General features: G+C 50.8%; 1 protein-coding gene across 3 annotated transcripts in view; it reads right to left on the minus strand.

The window, feature by feature from the left end:
* Positions 1-11415, minus strand: part of ADCY3 (adenylate cyclase 3) — an 89109-nt gene extending 77694 nt beyond the window's left edge. The window contains exon 1 of one of the 3 annotated variants that reach the window (XM_039531446.1): positions 8646-11415. In XM_039531446.1, coding sequence (XP_039387380.1) covers positions 8646-9320 — 675 coding nt within the window. In that variant the 5' untranslated portion in view covers positions 9321-11415. The remainder of the gene's footprint in view (positions 1-8645) is intronic. The other 2 variants (XM_039531445.1, XM_039531447.1) reach the window with 2 other exon arrangements.
* Between the last annotated feature and the right edge of the window lie 10710 nt (positions 11416-22125).

Genomic DNA, 22125 nt, shown 5'->3' on the forward strand with positions numbered 1-22125 from the left:
AGAACTAAGGGGTCAAAATAAGTTTGAGCCAAAGCACGGAATATTTGCTACCCTCCATCAGGGTTCCAAAAAGATAACTAAATCCCCACTTCTTTGAATGACTGGAAAGTTTCATCAGACACAACCCCCAGCCTCAAACCAAGGGGGCTGCTATATGGCCAGCGTCCCAGAGGAGATCTTCTAGATCCGTTTTCCTCCTGGGTAAGAAGAGCGGCATTTCTAATCCTCCATCCTCTCGATCATGCCAAAGAGGAACGGAAGCGAGTGGCTGTCCTTCCTTCGAATCTGATTCTTGTCCACTAGGAACCGGACACAGACCACCAAATGGTCATTTCTGTCACTCACCACTGACTTGGGCTGGACTCACACCTGGGATCAAGAGGCAGAAGGCTCTGTGGCTCTTCATTAATCCCCCCTGCACCCCAATAAGATTCTCTTAAGAACATCTGGAAGGAGGGGGGGGGGGGAAATGAGAAAGAACAGCAGCAGCACAAGCCGAGATACTAAGTAGATTCAATGGCCTTTCTGACACCCATCTCCTGACAGAAAGCAGGGAGCAGAGGGAGCTAGGGAACAGCTACGCTGAGGAGCCACGCAGAAGCAGCACTAGCGCTAGAGACAGAAGCACCTGGAGAAAGAGGGTTACACTCCAAGCCTAGCCGCAGTGGAAGGGTTTTAGGACACCATTAGCTTAATCCCTGCTAACACCTTTAATTCAGCCCCAGCGGTGTTGTTGCACTGCCTGTGGCTCGGGAGGCAGGAAATTCCCCGCAGAGGCTGCCCAAGGCTTCACTTACTTAACGCTAAATGCAAACAATTAGCTAGAGCCGGCTTTAAAGAGAATAGGAGGAGAGACTAAACACAAACAATCCCCAAGCTGAGAGACAGGAGCAGGCGGGGAGAAAGAAACCAGGGTTAATAACCTCCCTGCTTCGATCATCACCATAGCGCTGGGAGAGCACAACGCCCTGCACAGGAGACACATCCTAGCAGGACAACCATAGAGTCCTTGCCCCAAGGCGCGTGTAGCCTCCAGACACCATGGGCCAGATCCTCAGATGGTGTAAACCAGGGGTCGGCAACCTTTCAGAAGTGCTGTGCCGAGTCTTCATTTATTCACTCTGATTTAAGGTTTGGCGTGCCAGTCATACATTTTAACCTTTTTAGGAGGTCTCTTTTTATAAGTCTATAATAGATAACTAAACTATTGCTGTATATAAAGTAAATAAGGTTTTTAAAATGTTTAAGAAGCTTCATTTAAAATTAAATTAAAATGCAGAGCCCCCCGGCCTGGTGGCCAGGACCCGGGCAGTGTGAGTGCCACTGAAAATCAGCTCACGTGCCATAGACTGCCTACCCCTTGTGTAAACTGACCTCAGAAGAGCCGGTTTACACCACCTGAAGAACAGGGACAAAATGTCTGTCCCCCAGACTTGGTTAGTTACAACCCTGTATTCCACACGTTGTACTGGGGCCAGGGGATCTGAGCCATCCGAAGGCTGTCACCGGACTTGGGACACAGAGACCATCCCATCTACACTGCACCCCTGAACCGCTTTATAACCCGCTTCCCCTAGCACTATAGGAGCATAGATATGGGGAACAGGAATGTGTTTGTCATTGTCAATAGGGTCTCTGGGACAGGTGGGATGTGGAGGAGAGGGAAGGAACCTGGTCTACACCTGGAAGGCCATCCCAGTTACGGGAGGAAAGAAGGAACGAAGCTTCAAATTATATTTGTCAAGAGGCGCGACCAGGAGAGGAGATTGGGAGCATCGCAGTGGGGGGAGATGGAGGCAGGAGCAGATTTATGGAGAGCTTTGAAAGTTAGGAGACACTTGTGATTGTAGAAGAAACTGGGAACCCAGTAGAGAGAATTCAGAAGGGAGAGAATCTTAGAAGCGGCATTTGGATTGGCTGGAAAGGATGAGGCCATAGAATTCGAGGACAATAAATTTATTATTTATATTAATGTAGCACTTTGAGGACAGGGGTCCCACTGTGCTAGGTGCTGTACAAGCATATAGCAAACAGGCAGGCTCCGCCCTAAGAGCAGACATGGAGCTGCTGGCAAGAGTTGTTGCATTTTGGCAGCAGGGAGAAAAACTCAGGCCAAGATTTTCTGCCTTAGTTGCTTTCAATAAGGCATCTAAAATCCATATTTAGGCACCTCATTAAGTGGCCTGGGAACTCTGGGGGGCTCAGCAAGTGTGACCCAAGGCAGCGTTGACTTCCTGAGAGTCTGCAGCGACATGTCTGAGAAGGGTGAACTCCTCCCCCGCATTTATCGCAATGTTGGTGTTGACTCTGAAACCTAATAGTGGCTCTTCCAAAGTCAACATTGTTAACTATATTGCTGCTGATCATTTTAGCAAAAACATCCAGCTACTCTAGGATTGTGAATGGAGTCTGACTAGTGTATTGCCTCTTTGCCTCCTCCTTCCGATCTGACCACTGGGGAACACAGTCTACAGGTCCCACCCTCCATGCATGGCCTAGTCTCTGGGCCTGCCCCTAGTGGATGACAGCACACACATACACACTCAGAGGAGGCAGACAGGTCCATGCCTCCAGTGTGGTATGGAAGAAAGCACACAGACAAGAGAGCCCCGTGGGTCCTTCTGGTTACATTCCAGGGACTTTGCATCAGCCTTTATCACCCACCCCCTATGGTGAAACTGCCTCATCCAAAACTCTCCGTGAACTCAAGCTTTTGTCAGGTTTGACTCATATTCTCTTTTTTCTCCTCCATTCTGTTCCATTCCCCAGGACCTCCAGCCTGCTCTTGGGGCTACAAGCTCCTAGCGAGCATGAAAGAAGCCATGCTTGCCATATAAGAGATGGGATCCTGTGACAATCTGGACTCCAAAGATTTAGAGAACATTTGACTTTCTCCTACCTCCTGGAAGTAGCTGGTTCTCATAACTGCAGGATCTACTTACCCTCACACCACCCCATGAGGCAGGGCAGAGCTATTATGCTGATAGAACACTTGGGAAACTGAGGCACAGAACCCACAGAGTGATTTGCCCAAAGTCACCCAGGGAGTCTGTGGCAGAGCAGAAAATTGAAACCCGGTCGCCAGCTAGTGCTCTAACCACTGGGCCATCCATCCTTCCCGCTTTCTTACTGGAACCTGAACTCTGACCCCCTGCTGTGGTGCATCATACAACGGCCTCTTTGTCAGCTTGATCAGGAGCAGAACTTCTTGGCTTTGCTCTTTATAGCCATCCAGCCCAGATTAGAACTGCTCCAGCAACACCCTATTAATAGCAACACCCTCCAGGAACCATACAAATGCCTTTAATAATAAAGCATATGTTTATTTCTGGACATAATGTTCCTCTTTTCCAGAGTGCAGAGACTCAGGCATGCTGAGTTGCCAAGGTTTTGCTGGCCCCGTACACTCTGTACGACAGAAACAATTAACACAGAGCACTGAAAGGCTGGCGCTGGGGTGGAGGGTTTGGTTTCAGCGGATGACACGGACTGGATCATCTCTTTACCTGGGATTCACAGTAATGTATTACAAGGGGAGGCCCATCGTGAACTCTCAGGCCTGGGGATTTGCTCCAATGCCACCCTGCAGTACGGCTTAGCACAGGCAGAGTTAGCCACTATTAGTGGTTCTACATTGGTGCCATGCACCCAGGGATGAGTTTATACCAGTGCAAATAGTAGCTCTGGCTATCTGCACTAGGGGTTTTCACTACACAGCAGCTTGTCACTACTGGTAATCAGGGCAAATCCCCAGGGAATGACAAAGCCTTAAGCCTCACGGGTTTGGTCACTTCTTCAAAGAGGCTGGAAACATGTGTTGTGGGTAGCCTGTTTTCACCCATGCAGCACACCCCTTTAACAGGCCTCGAGCCCTCCATTAGAGGCTAAGGTGGCTCTGCTGGGCCAGGCACTTTTCACAGGACAGTCATGCCCATTTGGAGACCACTGTCCTGAACTCTCTTCAGGACACCACATCATGACTGCTGGGATGCCCTGACCACTGCTGGACGACCCTGCGGTTTGGAGGTCCTGCGTACTCTGATCACTGAGTCTGCAGCACCCACAGACACACATGCAAAAGAGAGAGAGTGGTGGTGCATTCCATCCATCATAGCACTGCGGAACCCGGGACAGAGCCGTGCTAAAGACACACTCTGATCTCAACATCATTAGTAGGACCCTAAAATTCACAGCCATGAAAAACGCATCACAGACTATGAAATCTGGTCTCCCCCCATGAAATCTGGTCTTTTGTGTGCTTTTACCCTATACTATACAGATTTCACGGGGGAGACCAGCGTTTCTCAAATTGGGGGTCCTTACTCAAAAGGGAGTTGTGTGTGGGGGGGTGTCACAAGGTTATTTTAGGGGGGATCACAGTATTGCCACCCTTACTTCTGCGCTGCCTTCTGAGTTAGGTGGCCAGAGAGCAGTGGCTGTTGGCCAGGTACCCAGCTCGGAAGGCAGCACCCCGCCAGCAGCAGTGCAGAAGTAAGGGTGGCAATACCACAACCTCACCTACAATAACCTTGTGACCCCCTATAACTCCCTTTTGGGTCAGAATCCCTACAATTACAACACTGACATTTCAGATTTAAATAGCTGAAATCATGAAATGTATGATTTTTAAAATCCTATGACGGTGGAATTGACCAAAATGAACCATGAATTTGGTACGGCCCTAATCATTAGCACATCCACAGCCATGACGTAAACAACCCTATTCAAAGATAAGCGGTGCCCAAGAGGCTCCACTAACCTTGACAAAGATAACATACTGCCTACTGGACAAAACGGAGGGAAAAAAACCCACAACAAGCTGGATTAGTACAGAACCCTTCAAAAATCCAGTGCACCGATATCTTACTACAGCCAAATGTGCAAAACACAGTCATTCTTCCCCTACACAGAATCCATGGGTACAAACTGGAAATAAAAGCCAGGCTGCAAAGGGCCCACAGGAAAGCTGAGGAGGAAAGAATTAGCAGCTCATGTGGGAGAGAAAAACTGACTATGAAAGACACTTTCTGCTTTGCAAAGAAGCTCTTGGAAATGGGTAGATGATTCCTGCTAAGAGGCAAGGAAGGGAAACAATGTGCGACTTGAGAAGAAAGAAAAGTATTGCAAAAACAGACTCACAATATGTGGCAGCTAGGACCAAATCTGCACTGGCCAGCGATGCAAAACGGGCACATTAGAGGTGTGGGAAGGTTCTAGGATTTTATTGTAGTTGTGGGGAGAAGGTCTTGTGATGAAGGCAGTGGACTGGGGCTCCTGAGATCTGGGTCTCCAGCTCTACCATGGATTCCTGTGTGCCCTGGGCAAGTCACTTACTCTCACTGTGCCTCAATTCTCCAGTTGTAAAATGGGGATAATAAATCTATTTTGTCTGTTAAGACTATAAGTTTTCAGGGGCACCATCCCTTACTGTTGATAGACCCTGGATCTCAGTGCTAACAATGAGTATATGTATTTTCAACAGCTTTTTTTTTATTGCCTCAAGGAGACATTTGTGGGTCTGAAGCACACACCAGAAGGCCTGATTTATTATTTTGGCTACATAAATGGCATCCCATACAAACACTGAGCTATTTGGCTCAGTCAAGTTCCCCAAGTTCAGGCCTACTCATGCCTATTGTGAAAGCCAAACCTAGACACAGACGCTGGATATACTGTAAACACTTTGTCGTCATGCTGATAAAGTTCTTGACACTGAGGCAGGAAAGAGCCGTGGGGCCTAGTGCATCGGTCAGTTTATACTTGCCCAGTGCAGATTTCTGTTAGCGGGATGGGATCTGGCCATACCTGTCCTTTAGAGGGGTGTTGGGGATTTAATATAAAGGCTGCCCCAATAATCAGGTTCAAGGCAATAAGAGAATGGTGAATGCTATTGTTTCAATTGCCTGGCATGGTGTCTAAATCATCTTGGGCCAAATTCACTTCCTGATGTAAAAACCCCCATTGACTTCACTGATGAATTTGTCCCCTGATGTTTACAGGTATCTAATGATACCCACTAGCTCTGTGCAACTCTTCCCTGGGCAAATGCTTGAGGTACTGTATTGTATTTACCTCTTGGCAGGCCTTGCCTAGATTGTCAGCCCAATAAAGAATTGCTGGGCTGAACGGCTAGACAGGGAACAGTCTTGTATTGTGGTTTTTTAAAAAAGGTGGCAACACCCTCAGACATGCTCATACTTTTTCACACCCTGCCTCTGCTCTGCTTCCAAAACTGCAATCTCACCCCTTGGTCTCTCTCACACAGTGTCTCACATACACACACCAAGGCCCAGTTGCTTCCTCGGCCATCCAAAGAGAACAGATGCACTAAAACATCTGTGGAAAACCTGCAACAAGAGGAGACAGCCCACTGAGTGCAACTCACAACCAAATGCCCCCTTGCAAACAGTTGAGACCATTCAAGCACAGACGGAGCCTGTCTGGAAAAGGATCGAGGAGGAAAGCGTCACAGACATCAGACCACCCATGGACATGACTAGGTGGTGACTAAAGAAACGATAGAAATATAGATACAGGCTGTCTGCAAAAGTACCTGACTGAATTCTTCCCACTGAAAAAGTCACAGGGCAGTGGCTAGGCCTGGCGTGAGAGCACAGGCCGTTGCCATGCTTTGAATTGTGCATCGGTGCAGAGGCAAAGCACACAGTTGGGAGACATGCGGTTCTACTCTTTCCTCTGCCACTGACTCGCTGCCTGGCCTTGGGCAAGTCACGCACCTGCTGTTTTCCCACCTGGAAAACAGGGATGATGATACTTACCCACCACTGTAAAGAGGGATGAGCTCCTTATGGCACTACCGAAGGAAAAAACATAGCCCTTGACTCCCACATCAGCCCATCCTGATTAGTACTGTTGCACTGGGAGCCTGATCCTGCTGAAGCCAATGAGAGCTGGATCTAGCCCATAGCAATCTGTACTCTTACAACAGCCCCTAAAAGCTCACTGTCTGCTAAGAGCCGATGCAAAGCACCACACAAGGGAAGCCATTTGCAGTGCACAGTAACTAGGCCTACAAACCCAGAGCTATGCTACATGCTCTGGAGCACCATCCCCTGGCAGTTTATCTTGTAACTACCTATTTACCCGTATACAGAAGTAGGGCACTCTCGTCACACTGCCTTTGGCCTAAATATTCAACAGTGTCTAGTGAATCTGGGGCCTTAAAAGGAGCCTGATTTCCACATGGTGGGCGCGCAGCCTTTCTGACAATCAGATCCCTCTACGGGGTCACAGGTTGGGCACCTGAAATCACCGATGGGTTTTGCAAATAAAGGTCTTTTTGAATAGTGGCGAAAGCAGCAGCCTCAGTCCTCTGCAGAATGCCCAACAGAGCGTGCTAAGCGGGCAGTGGAATGGAAGTCACCGCTGGTCCCATTGCAAACAGCGTTAGTAGAAATTGGCTCATCCACAAGCCGGAGACCAGCCTGGGTTGGAGCATTACACAGACCAAAAAAAAAAAATCACACTAGAGCAGATTGCTTACATGAGTCTCTCCTTTACAGAAACAGGTCGGGGTCACAGCCCGCTCCCATTGATCTAAAACAGCACAACTCCTAGTGGCTCCAGTGGCACCAGCATTTGGCCATTGGAATAGCGGCGGCCCGCTTTTCTGGTGGAAGCTCCACCCCTGTGATAGACTAGAAGATGGGCGTGTCCTCTCACAGCAGGTCTGGCACAGCGGTTGCCCCACCCCAGTGTGCAAACTCCATCCCTGCGTACAATAGTTCTAGGGCATTTGTGTTTATATTTCCTCTCAGCTGGTTTAATACCCCAAGCAGACATTTGGGAGGCCAAAACAGTGTGAGATCTGGGTTTCTCCTGGCATGTCTGTATGGCCACCATAAGAATTAAACATGCAAAGAAGGCACCGGACTGGGAGTGAGGGTTCTGCCCCCAACTCGGCCACCGACATACAGTGCGACTTTGGGCAAGTCACTTCCTTGCCCTGGCCTACTATTCATATACACAAACGGACATTGGCACCCCAGACTATTCACTCTCTCCCCAACGGCATCGTTAAAATGCCCATCACCATGATGGGCAGGTGCCTAGAGTTTAATACACAGGGCACAGTAGGCAGCCAGGAGGTGCTGGGGGAATTGTGGAATGACGTATGCAATGGCCCTGGCTACTGTTACTAGTGGCTATTTTTGCTTTGGCAGGAGCTGAGGAACAGAAGGTGGTATCTGATCCTCTGAATAACCAGTGGGGAACCCCACTGGGCAACTAGACAGCTCCAAGGACAGAAACGTTGTCCCCTTATCCCAGACCCAGGTGCACAGGGCTGGGAGTCCATGTAGGTAAGGGCCATGGTGTTTAGAAGCCCCTGATGCGAGGAAGACGGACCCAAGGTCTGACCCAGTATTCCTGGCGATGCCATCAGTGGCACATGCTCTCCTGGACCAAGCTTCCAGTTGTGGCCCACTTCAACATAAGCACAGGCTGACTCACTACCTCATCCCAGGAGCCTGTATTTCCCTGTACCCACCCCTGAAGGCCAGTTACGCATGAAACATCTCCCTGGCCCAACTAACTCCTCAACATTATAGGCCCTCAAACCTCCTGCCCTTAGCAGGCCCCTTCCCGCTGGCCTACCTCTGCCTCAGGACTCTGACTCCCCTTACCTGGCGTAGCAAGGCCTCTCCGTTGATGGAGTCCTGCTGCTGCTGAGCGATGGTGACCCCCAGCACCAGGGTGTGGATGCCGCAGGAGACGGCCGTGATGAGCACGATGGGCGTGAGGCGCAGGGGCAAGGTGATGAAGAAGGAGAAGACGAAGAAGGCCTGCCAGCCCACCGTGTCACTGGCCTCGTGGAAGTGGGAAAAGTTGAGGCCCAGATAGCAGAATATCTGGGCAGCGATGAGAATCCAGAGGACATAGGGCATGAACTTGCGGGAGACGCGGTCTGGCAGGAGCCCGTACTTGCATAGGACGAAGAGCAAGATATCGGCGGCCAGGCCCACTGAGGCCACTAGGATGGGGGCCAGCTTGTCCGTGTTGTAGACCACGGCACACATGACGATGACATAGCAGTCGAAGAGGGCAGCGAAGACCACCAGCACCAAGAGGGTCTCGTGGCGCTGCCGGCGGAAGTAAGTCTGGTAGAGGTTCTCCAGGGACTCGGGGGCGAAGGTGAGCCGCATGAAACGCGGCAGGCAGAGGCATGAGCCTGAGTTCCTCACAGTCACCTCATGGGTCCGGCCCACCCCACGTTCGGGGTCGGAGGGTAGGCTGACCGAGTAGTCAGCCGAGTACTCGGCCGAGTACTCCGGCTCAGAGAAGGCCCTGTTCCCGGGCATTCTGCCTGCCCACTTTTCCCAACCAACCCTTGGAGAACTGGCACCGTCTGCAGCCGACGGTTACGCCAAAGGAGCTCCAGCTCCCATTTACCTCAGGGCAACCAACAGGCGAGGGCAAAGAGGCATCAACAATGGCATCTCAGCTCTCCCCCTCAGACCCAAATCCTCCCCAACCCAGACGTTCCAGTTGGAAACCCAGGCTCCAAACGGGGGAGCGTGCCAGTAGCCAACAGGGCACGTCCACTGCCTCCCCCTATCCTGAAGCCTTCAGCTGGCTGCTCTGTAACACCCCGACCCTTCCCACTCACGCCCCTTTCAAATGTCACCAAAAATAAAATTAAATTTAAAAAACAATTGGCTGGGCGCCAAACAAACAGAATCACGAGCTGCAACTAGCAACTCCAACTACCCAACTCCCTCCAGCTGCTCCCCAGTCCCCACGCTCTCGGAGGCTGCAATCAAAACAGCTTTAAGAATACAAAAAGACATATAAATGTCTCACTGTCTCCTCAGTAGAGAAGCCAGAATCTGGGGTGTCTCTCCCCCTTTCCCTCCCCAATTTTTCTGCTTTGGTCTTCTCGGGACTGTCCGTCCCCAGCAACCATTTGCAAATTGAACCCCAGGACGATATTCCTCAATGCACTAGGGTCTCAGGTCCCCAAATCACACCTGCTCCCCCCTCCATGTGGGGGCAGAGGAATAAATAGCATTGGCCGGCCATTCCATGCACCCTGAAGGTCTCTGATTCTCATCCAGTTGTTAATGGGAAGGAAGGAAGGTTTTGTTTGTATCCAGAGTCGCCAACAAAGAAAAAGGTCGGGGGGGGGGGGAGGACAATCAGCAGAAGAGGCACTGATCTGTCAACTCTGCAGGCTCCAAACTGTTGCTTTCAGCTCCCCCATCAATCCAGGTAGCCCGTTCCCTGGCCATGCTCTGGAGAAGGCCAGTTCTCCCCCCTCACCATCTCAGTGCTGACAGGAGGGGATGTGGGGGAAGAGCCTCTCGGCTTCTTTGGTTTAGGCCTTGCTGAAATTAAAGCAGGGCTGTGGGAAATGGTGGTCTCCTACCCTGGGAGAGCGAAGGCGTGGGCAGATCCTGGAAGCCCCACAATGCTGCCAGCATCCCCTAACAGTCACCAGTTTGCTCGGGCTTCTGTTTGCTCTCGGGCGAGCCCACGTCCTGCCTGGAGGAGAAGACGGATGGATAGCAGAGTCCAAACTAAACAGACGTCTCTTTAAGAGCCGAGTGTCCCTCTCAGCCGAAAACCCCATTCGGAGTCCATACTCTGCCTCTGGATTCTCCTCTCATCCATCTTCAGTGTCCCTCTCTTTGCATCCTCCTCCTCCTCCGCGCCCAGCAGCTGGTATCTTGGGAGGCAGATGCCGCGCCTGTGTGTTTTTCTGTCTCTCTCTCTCTTTTCTCTGTTTTTTTTGGTGACAATTCCCTTCTTCCCTTTGGAGCCCAACTGGGTGTCTTGTTGGAGCGTGTACGCAGAGGTGGGTGGGTGGGAATCTGTCAAGCATAGACACCCAGCAGAAAAATGATGGAGGAGGAGGCAGAGGAGGAGGGGGAATGGGCGTAGCTTAAAATTATTGAAGAGAAAATAAAATCAAACAAGTGCATGGCTTGCGAACACACGTGTGCAGCCTGCACGCACGCACCCACCCACCCCGGGGCTCGGCTCCTGCTCTCTGCTAGGGACACTCCCTGGCAAACAACCCCAGAGTTAAATGCCTGGCAGGGGGAAAGAGGTGGTGGCGCTGGAAAGGAAAGCCAGGCTGCTCAGCTGATGACAACTTTGTTATGCAGTCTGGGGGTGGGCTGCTCATGACAGTAAGCAAGGGGGGGCACGGGGAATACCCCCCCTCGGTCTGCGGAGGGGGAGAAGCCCCTGCCCCTTCCCCCAGAAGCAGGGTGGTGCCCAGGGGCAGCGGGCTAGCTACCAACGCAGGAAGCTCGCTCCTCCCAGCTGGCGGGCTGTGGCTGTAGGGGCGGGCTCGCTGCTGCAGGATGGGGGAGCTGCTGGGGGGACAAGGGCGGCTGCCGTTCCGGCTCAGCCGGGCAGGGGACCCCCGGGGCTGGGGGAGGGAGGAGTTTGAGCGGCTGCACGCCCCGCTCCTTCTCAGCGGCCCCCTTCCCCCGGGCCCACACGCCTCCCCGGCCGCCCCCCAGGCTGGGTGCAGCTGCTGGCGGTGCTCGGGGCGGCTGCTGCGGGCGCTCGCGGCGCCCGGGAAACCCCCCCGTCCCGCGTGCGGGGCAGCGAGCGCCCGGGACTGGCGCGCGCCGCGGGGCCTGTGCTGCGGCTTCAGGCAGCGCCCCGTGCAGGACGCGGGGCTGCACCGCGCCTGGCAGCTGAGCGGGCGCTGAGAGGTGCTGGGGGGCGGGCGCTGAGAGGTGCTGGGGGGTGCTTGTGGGGGTGCCTGGGTGGAAGGGGGCTGTTAGGTGGCTAAGCTGGGTTTGCCGAAGGAGGGAGGGGGCAATGCGATGCTGAATTTATGGGCGGGAGGAGGAGCCCAGTGGTTGGGGGGAGCTGGAGATAAATGCTGGGTTTGGAGGGGTGTTGGGGGGGCTGGGTGAGGGGGGCGTGGGGAAGGTGGGTTTGTAGGGATGGCGGGGGGACAGTGAGGGCGGCTGGGGGCAAAGGGCTGGAGGTAGATAGGTGAGGGGCTGCAGGGTGCAGGTAGTTGAGGGGAGAAGCTGGGTTTGGGGGGGGCTGGGTGAGTGGGGCGTGGGGAAGGTGGGTTTGTAGGGATGGCGGGGGGGGACAGTGAGGGCGGCTGGGCAGGAAGCTGGGGGGCTGGGTGAGTGGGGCGTGGGAAGGTGGGTTTGTAGGGATGGCAGGGGGACAGTGAGGGCGACTGGGCAGGAAGCTGGGGGTAGATAGGTGTGTGGAAGTGGCTGGGAGGGTGCAGGTAGTTGAGGGGAGAAGCTGGGGGGGGGGGTGGAAATAGAGAGGAGTGCCTGGGGGAGGGGAAGGCTAGGGTCACCTGCTCCTCCACTCCCTCCTCTTTATCTCCACTGCCTGTTGCCCTGGCTACTCTTTCCCCACCCTGATCCACGGAGGGTGCAGCCTGCTCAGCCAGCACCACCGCGTACCCCGGCAGCCGTGAACCGCAGTGGCAGGCTGTGGCTGCAGCCCAGCTGCGTGGGTGACAGTCTGTGCAGCAGGAGTGAGTGGGGAAGCAGGTGCGAGTGTCACCTGAGCTGCCTAATCCTGGGCGGGCCTGGGGCCTCTCCCTGTGACTCACTTAACCTCCCTGCCTCTGTTTCCCTATCTGTACAACAGATCAGTTGTGACTCTTGCCCTGTGCACAACAATGGGAAGGAATGGTACAGTGGGGTTCAAGTTACTGCATTTAGTTATTGTGTACAACATGCAAAGCCTAGTTACATATACACACTACTGCCCTGTCTGGTTTCTAAACAGAGAATACAGTGAGTGTCATTAGAGGGCTCACATACTATTTAAAGAGATACTACCCAATTTTTACACAACAGTGCCTAATACTTATTTCCTGGAGCATTGTGAGTGGTTTGCAAAGTGCTATGAAGAGAGAAAGCCCTATATTGTCATACCCACTCGCTGCCTCTCTCCACATAACCATTATGGTTTTCCAGATGCAGGATGCATCCTTGGGAGCGAGGGAGGATGTGGGAACATCTGGATGGCTGAGCTGCCAGCACATCCTCCCCTAGCAAGGAGATACTGATGCCCTGTCAGAGCTCTTGTACAGCACTTAAAAATGGAGGGAAAAAATGCCAAACACCCTGTGAATCAATACATCACTGAGACCAAAATCTGCAGGCCAAATTAATCTCTGGAGTAACACCAAGGATTAATTTCTGTGTTAGAAAACACAGACATTCATGCACGAGGCAAAATCAGCCAGTAGAATTCATTGCCACTAGAAACAAAGACCAGGAACTTAGCAGGATTTAGCACCAGACTTCTAAAAAGGCTTTCTAGTGTGAAGGCAAATCTCCACCAGATTGAATTGTGTGCATGCATGAAACACAAATTAACGCATGAGCAGCAGGGGAGCTCTTGGGGATAGATATTTTTTAATAACTGTTTAAAATCTGAATTCAGTGCTGGTGAAAGATCCCAGCTCGACAGCCCTTGGGAGCTATTCAGCCAGTACAATATGGACAGCACCAGTTCAAGCTACATCCATTAATGTGATCCAAGTCCCCTTGCACTTTCTGAGTTCAGTGCTTTTCAAGTTTTATTGCTGTTTGCAAGAGCTCCTGCCAAAGAAACTGTGTTATAAACCTAACAGTGATACAGCCTTTCCTCAAAGAAGGTACACAGTACACAAACTGAGAATAAGAACTTGGAAGAGTGTGTGTAACAGTGCCATCTGGTGACTGCCATTATAACACCTTCCCCATTCTCAACTTGTTCCATCAACCACAATGGAGCTCAGAGCAACTTCACAAATCATCTGCAATGACAGCCAGAAAGGTACAAGTCCCAAACAGAAGAGAAAAAAATGAATAAAGGTTTAGCTATTTACCTGTGTGTGTAACGGTTCAGGGCAACTGCATCTGTATTTCCCCTTAGTGATCCAGCAAAGGAACCTGCTCTATGTGTGTCACTCTCTCTTCTGACCAGGGTATCTCAAGGCTGAACAGTTCACTATTTTATTCCCAGCAAAAGACAGATTGTCAAAGCAGACCTCCTTGCTTTCTCTTCGACTAATAATGCCGTAACTGCCCACACAGTTAAATTACCACATAGCTCTTTCTATGCAAGTTTATTTATTCTTAAGGTAAGAGCACTGCAGAGAAAACATTAAAAGCAATAAAAGAACCTACACACCTGCTAATAAATTTATCAGAGATCACGCCAACTTGGACACGGGCTCTGGCAGGTGCCTTCAAACCCCATAAAGAGTCTCCTCCTTTATGGTCACAAGTGCATAAAAGCCTCCCCTCAGAACTAGCACTCATTAAAAGTTTAGTCCTGACTTTCACAGATTGGGGTCTTTGATCTGGAGGAGCAGGTAATCAGCAAACAATGGGTTTTTCTCCCCAGGGCATAGTTTCAAAAGGCCTCCCAAGTACCTCCTAGGAAACCCACTACCCATGTATTGTTCCAAACCGTTCTTTGAAGTTCCTAACATCTCCCCAAGGTTTTACATCAGCCAATCTCTAAGAAAAGTTACATACAATTCTACAATAACACAAAAACAATTGAATTTTTAATACAATGGACCCCAAAGATATTAAACTTCATTCAATCAAATTTAAGTTGTCTGTAAGGTTTGTCTGAGAGATTGCAGGAAATTGCCCTCTGTCACACTACGTGGCAAGTGTTCTTCTGATTAGAACTTTCTAAACCCCCATTCCCAAAATCTGTTTAATTCCCATTCACATGTCTTTGGAGATATTTTTCTCTCTCTTTTGTGTAGCTTTCAACTGCTCCGTTCTTGCAACCTTGCATTTCTTGTTCCAGCAAATGAACCAGGAATTTGCTCTCCTGTTCTGCAATCCATGGGGAATGAGGAGGCAGCCATCTCTTTCTAGACACATTCACTCCCCTGAATGACCAGTTCCTTGCTCTCCTGCTTGGGGCAGTGTTTGCAATTATCCTCCCAGAAAGGATGTCTGGACAAGGGATGTCCCTGCTTGTCCTTAGGCCTGTGTGAGTCTGTGAACCGAAAATCTTATAGTTTCCCCAACCACCTGTCCAGTTGCCCCTCAGGATTCCTAATTCTAAAGAGCTATTGGAGGAATGCATGGACTGCCCTGATCACTAATTTTCTCCCATACAGATAGTGGTGTAATAGATTTAATCACTGCCAAGAAATCCTTCCTGGTGGCATGGTGGTTTCTCTTAGCAGAACTTTGACTTTTGCTGTAATAACAATACTGCCCTCAAAGCCATAAGCACTGGCCTGTGTCTGATACAAATTTTGAGACACCGGTGGGCTAAGACAGGAGCGGTCACAAGGACTCTTTTGAACTCTGCAAGTGCAAAGACCAAGTTACATTTAGGTAGCTACTGAACTGGTTTCCCTTTCTTACCCAGCCCAGGCAACTGTTTTGCAATATCGGCAAACCCATGAATGAACCTTGTATACCTATAGTGGGTACAGGGAGGGGCAGGTCTAGGCCTGCTCAAGACTAAAGGCCCATCCCCTCAATCGAGGAAAAGGAATCACTGAGCCCAGGCCACAATTGAGTCTGTGGCGGGCAACAAATAACAAAACCGGGACAGGAGCAAAGGTCACAGGCCCAAAACAAGGGATCCAGAAGGAAACATGAAGCACAGAACCCGTGACAGCATCCCACTGCTCCTCAAAGGAGTCCAAGGTGTCACTGGACGCTGCCCATACAAGCTCTGCTGGTAGATGTGATAAAACAAGGCACCAGAAACAGGCCCCCACAGTCGCAGAGCCCCACCGCATCAAGTTTCCTCCTTCTGGTCCAGTGGATGGCCATCTTGGCCAGTGCCAAGAGGAGGTTAATGAGGTCTCATGACTTTGTGGAGCCCCAGAGGGGGTGTGCAAATACAAGGAGGTGTAGGGAAAAACACAGCCAGGACCTCGGCAGGAGGTTCTGGAGGAGCCTGAAGAGGGGCTGCAGCCTGATGTACTCTACGCAGATGTGTGCCAGGGTCTCCCTTTCACTGCAGAAGGGGCAGGTGTCGGGGAACTCCGTCAACTGCACCAACCACACGCCCATGCTCCTGGCTTCATGGAGAAGCTACTAAACGAATCCCCAGCAGGCCATGGGACTAGGGTGAAATACTGTCTGGCCCACAAGGGTTCCTCACACTCTGCAGGTGGCACACACAAGAGCGAAGACGTGGATGGTATGGAGTATGAACATGTAGAGATGTTTGCGGGGCGTGGTTTGGAGACAGACCGAGTGGATGGCATTCAGCCAACTCAGGTGGTGTAGCGGAGCCATCTGGAGGGCTCGCAGGGCAGAGGCATAACAATGAGCGCTGGAGAGCAAGGGGTGGGTGGGGAGCACCATCCTGCAGGACCCACTCAATATAAGTGAGAGAGAACCAAGGTGCAAGTCCGGCCTCACCTCCTGGAGCACGACGGGACACGCAGAGTGGGCAATCCCATGTGCTGGCCAAGCACTACAGGGTCCATCCAATTCCTTCAGTGTTGTCCGGGAAGTCTCCGATTCTGGTGACATCAACCAGGACCATCCTCCAGCACATCAAGAGGGACTCCACCATCTGCACATGAAGATGGGAGTTATGGAGCAGGAGATCCTACAACTCCATGGCCACTATGGAGCTGGTTGCTGAGACTGGCTTCCAGGTCCTGAGGAGGTCTTGGTAGATGCCTGGGTCTTGGGGGGCACAGGCACCGATTTTCCAATGTGCCGGGGGGGTGCTCAACCCCCGGCTCTGCCCCAGGCACTGTCCCCACTCCACCCCTTCCCCCAAGACCCTGCCCCGCCTCTTCCTGCCCAGTTCCGCCCCCTCCCCTGAGCACACCACTTCGCCACTCTTACCCCCATCTTCCTGCACGCCGTGAAACAGATAATCTCGGCGGGTGGGAGGTGCTGTTCTGCGGGGCCCACTGGTGGGCAGGAGGCACTTGGGGGGAGCTAATAGGGGGCTGCCAGTGGGTGCTCAGCACCCCCCATTTTTCCCCCATGGGTGCACCAGCCCCAGAGCACCCACAGAGTCGCTGCCTATGTTGGGGGAAACTTCTCAGGTGGAGATAAAAGAGCTGCCATTTGCATCAGCGTCCTTGGATGTGGTGGAGGAAGACGTGCACCAGCATGCTTCATTCTGGACTATGAGCATGGTAAAGGAGTCTCTGCGGGGCCTGAAAGCAGAACGTGTGGCTCTGGCTGTGGATATAGACCAAGTCCTGTCCACGCTCCCCCAGGGGAAGACTCAGGACACCTGCAGAGACCCAGTACTTCCTTGGCCAGAAGAACTCCAGGATATTCCTCCGGATGCTGGCCAGGGTCCCCGGTGGTGGGCTCAGAACCAGTCCCAGTGCCCCGACAGTACTAGATGGTTGATGATCAGAAAGTAAAGGTCAAGATAGAACAGCGGACCCGCATCCCACTGGTTGACACAGAGCGTGGGTGGGAGGGAGCCCACCTGCCACCCATCCCCAACTCCCCAGGCATCAGGCTACTCTTGACCCAGCTGACCCAGGCAGAGGAGGCCGCTGAACAGTTGTCTTGGCAAGCTGCCCTCTGTGCCAGGGCCCCAGGTCCTGACTCTTGAGCCACGAGTAGCACGTGGGTGGCATACCCCAACAGATGACCTGCAAGCCTGGCTCTCGAAGCACCAACCCCATCATCCTCTTGCTGAGGCGATAGAGGAAGGGCTGGTTGCTATACCGCTGGCCAGACAGCGGGCAGCCCTGATCACCAAAGGTGCCAGGCTTGGTAAGGGCCCAATTGAGCTTGACCAGACACTCTGCAGAGATGCACAGCACCTGGAGGAACCCCACGAAGCAAGGCCCGAAGCCAAATGCCCCTAAAGTGCCCATAAGATACCTGTGATCCACCCTATCAAACCCCTTCTCCTGGTCAAGGGACAGGAGGATGAGTGACAGATAATCCTTACACACCAGATGGAGAAGTTCCCAGTGTGACATTACCTTCTGGTGTTATCTGGACTGGTGATCTGCTAGGCCTCTCCAATCCTTGTCTCTGGGAGCCAGCCTTACCCTGCTCTGCTGTGAGAACCCCCACTCCTGGGCTGTTCACGCACAGCCTCTGGCATGTAAGCTGCTCCTTGGATTGTGCAACCGAATGACACTAGCCAATATCTCCGGTCCCAGACACAACCCTAGGAACCTCCACCTTGTAGTGTTCAGTTATGCCCGCTGGGTGCTGCAAGCTTATATAAGTTTGTCAATTTAATAAAGAAATTGATATGTACCAGGCTTGTTCTCCCAAGGGGGGTCTCTGACATGCTTCAAACCAAATGCACTGCTTCAGGTCGAATAAACAAATGTATTTATTAACTACAAAGCTAGATTTTAAGTGATTATAAGTCAAAGCATAACAAGTCAGATTTGGTCAAATAAAATAAAAGCAAAACGAATTCTAAGGTGATCTTAACACTTTCAGTGCCCTTACAAACTTAGATGCTTCTCACCACAGACTGGCTGGTTGCCCTGCAGCCAGGCTCTCCCTTTTGACCAGTGCTTCAGTTGCTTGGTGTGGTGTCTGTTGATGTAGGTGAAAGACAGAGGAAGAGCATGGCAAACGTCTCTCCCTTTTATCATGTTCTTTCTTACCTCTTGGCTTTGCTCCCCCGTTCAGAGTCAGGTGAGCATTACCTCATCGTAGTCTGTGAATGGCTAGCCAACTACAAAAGCTGTTTCTCCTCTCTTGGCGTTCACACCTCAACTGCTAGAACAGGGCCTCATCCTCCCTGATTGAACTAACCTCGTTATCTCTAGACTGATTCTTACCTGCATATTTATACCTGCCTCTGGAAATTTCCACCACATGCATCTGACGAAGTGGGTATTCACCTACGAAAGCTCATGCTCCAATACGTCTGTTAGTCTATAAGGTGCCACAGGACTCTTTGCTGCTTTTACAGATCTCGACTAACATGGCTCCCCCTCTGATACTCGAGTTTCTATTTTGATTCCCTGCAGATTTCTGTACTGACAACATATAGCTGCACTGTATAAACTGCAGGCTTTTGTAACTGGGGCTTTTAGCACCTGGAGAGGTACCTGGAAAGGAACTGAAAGCACTTAGGGAGAGCTGGATAAGCACATTAGCTGGAGGTTCTGCTAAAGTGATCAGCAGTGAAATAGTTAGCAATGTGGACTTTTACATTATCCTTAGGTTTCAGATTGGACGAATGGGACAGCTGACACCTCTTAGAGTGATTGTTTCAGGCTGTGTGTGGACTCGGGCAGACAGCACTGCACTGGTTTATAGTTGATTTGTTTTCAAGGTTTAATGAAAGCTCAGGCTGGGTCTACATTAGAAAACCAGGTCGATATAACCACGTCACTCAGGGGTGTGGAAAATCCACATCCCTGAGCCGCATTGTTAAACTGACCTAAATCCCTGTGTCGACAGCCTTTTATGTGTAGACATACCAATCCTATCATCAGGGAGATGGATTATCTATGCAGATGGCAGAATCCCTCCCGTCGGCGTAGGTAGCGTCTACACTTAAGTGCTACAGTGGCACAGCTGCGCCAACGGCCTTTTATGTGTAGACTTACCTTTAGTTGCTGGGGTACATTTCTCAAGTAAAGAGAAGGTAAAGAGTGGAATATGTGCAAATTCTCTGGACACCGAATCACTGAGTACACTTACCTTTTCTATGCAATTTGGCTAACCAACCTCAATCCTGACCTACAGCCCTCCCTAGCTATTCCACTCCTGGTTCCCCTGCCCAGCTTTGCTGATGGCCCTCAGTCCTGACCTGCAGCTCTTCCTGCTACTCCAGTCCTAAAGAAAGGTCTGCAAATGTTAGGCGGTTTGGTGGAGGTTTTTATTCCAGGGACAGAGGATGACTAGGGACAGTGCTGAGATCCCCAAACTCATTTAACTGGTATCGTTTTACAGTCAGCTTTGAATGTGATTTCCCAAGGCCAGTCAGAAGAACCCACAGCAGCAACCTAGCCCCTTCTCAGGACCTCTTCAAGACAAACCTCTCCAGAATAAATAAGGTTCTTTTGGTTGCATTTACATGTGGTGTAATAGTAACATCAATGGTGACCGAGGTTAATTGGAGGCTGATGAGCCGTAGTTCAAGAGAAAAGTGATAGGGTGGATTTGGATCTGGAAGCAGCATTCACGAAGCATGCTACATTCCCCAGCTTTGGGGCTCCCAACTGCATAGGGGCAGGGAAGATATTTCTACCTGTTCCCTACCAGTGAAAACATTCAGTTATGGGGTAAGCAATCATGTCTCTCTAGGAACTAATAGTGGGCCCACAAAATAGGTATTGCAGTAAATAGCAGCTGGATAGTGACATATCACAGTCCTAGATGGGATTTTCTGAAGTTCTTAGTGTTGGTCTACCTCTGCTCCCACTGAAGTCAAGGTGATTTTCCCCACTGACTTCAGTAGGAACAGAAATAAGTCAATGCCAAGTGGGTTTGATCTCATCAGGAGTATTTTCTTTGCAGAAAGGGTCCGACAATAGGTAACCCATTGCCTTGAATATGATTTCTGAACAGTTGTTATTCAGGGTAGATCAATGTTGTACACCTCAAGCCTCCCACGGGGACAATGCAATTGGAACATTCTGTGTTTAGTTTCTTAGAAAATGGCATGAGTGTTTTATATAGAAAGGGTAGTGACTCCTGTCACAAAGCAGACCCTGATGCAACCTTGATCTACATAACATGATTGTGTTTTTCAGCTAAATAATATATTTGGTTTCACACCCTGTGGGGTGATGCACCAGATCTATAAATCCTCCTGTTCCAACCCCACTGCATCATGGAAAGTGAATGATGCAGCAGGTGTAGTGATGTATATGTTTCAATCACGTTGCCTGTATCCTATCCCATCAAAGCTCTAGAGGCAGAACTGATGCTACAAAGGGTTTGCAGATCTCCTATGCTCTCTCACTGGGACTTTAAGGGAAACAACAAAAGAATAAAAATAATCTAAAATTAAAATTAGACCTGGAGGACAGGGTAACTCTTGGATGGAAAAACCTAGCAGCTATCACACAGAATGACACTTCAGGGCAAGCTACGGGCTTAGACAACAAGAGTATGCTGCCACTGCCACTCAACTAGATAGCCCATTCTCAGCTCATGCAGTCACCACCACTACTAAAATGTCAGCACACCTACAAGAGATCAGCTCCTGGATGAAGAGCAGGTGGCTCAAGCTGAACCTGGGCAAGACCAAAGTGATGCTGGGTGGAAAGGAGAAATACTTCCAAGAGCTGGCCAAGTCGTTGTCTCCATCTTCCATTGAAGACTCACAGCCCCCGTTGGTCAAAGTGGTGGGTGCCTCAGGATCCTATTTGCTTCCTGGATAACCAGGTAGCATCAGTTTTAAAAAAATGCCTTCTTTACCTCCAGCTTGCTAGGAAACTTCATCCCCAATGAGGGCCTGGCCCCAGGGCTCCAGGCGTTTGCACCTCTGGGTTGGATTATGGTAATTCTTTGCATCTAAAGCTGAATGTGAAGATTATGAACAAACTCTCTGCCTTCTCCATGACTGAGGCCATTGTGAGCACATCAGGCATGTGCTCAAGTTTCCCCAGCGGCTCCCCGTCAGCTTCTGATACACCAGTTTAAGGTCTGAGTTCTCATTTTCAAAGCAATTCATCAAGCTAACTCTAGCTTCAACCAAAGACCAAATTTCCATCTATGAACTACCATGGCAGCTGTGTTCCTCTGGGACAATGCAGCTCCCACAGCCTAGGACAAAGCATTCTTTAGCAAGGGGATCCCGCTAAGGAACAACTTTCCAGAGGAAAGCAGGCAAATTCAGACTCTCACTGACCTACGTTGCAAAGCCTTCCTCTTTGAGAAAGAAACTCTACTCTGTAATGCTCATAAATCAAACACCCTGTTTATACCCAAACCTCGACCAACTCCACCCCTCCCTCCTTCCCCCCCCCCAAAAGAAAAGGAAGAACCCACAAACCTATTCTAAGCAGAATTTTGACCACTAAAAAGGAGATGTGCTAGAGACTCCATGAAGTTCACGCAGGGTTTCATTAGTGATTTTATGTGGAAGGGGCTCAGATGCTCCAGTGATGAAAGCAAGGGATAGCTCAGTGGTTTGAGCATTGGCCCCCCTAAACCTAGGGTTGTGAGTTCAATCCTTGAGGAAGCCATTTAGGGATCTGGGGATTGGCCC

Source organism: Mauremys reevesii, linkage group 3, assembly GCF_016161935.1.
Source record: "Mauremys reevesii isolate NIE-2019 linkage group 3, ASM1616193v1, whole genome shotgun sequence".
In the NCBI taxonomy this organism is placed as follows: domain Eukaryota; kingdom Metazoa; phylum Chordata; order Testudines; family Geoemydidae; genus Mauremys; species Mauremys reevesii.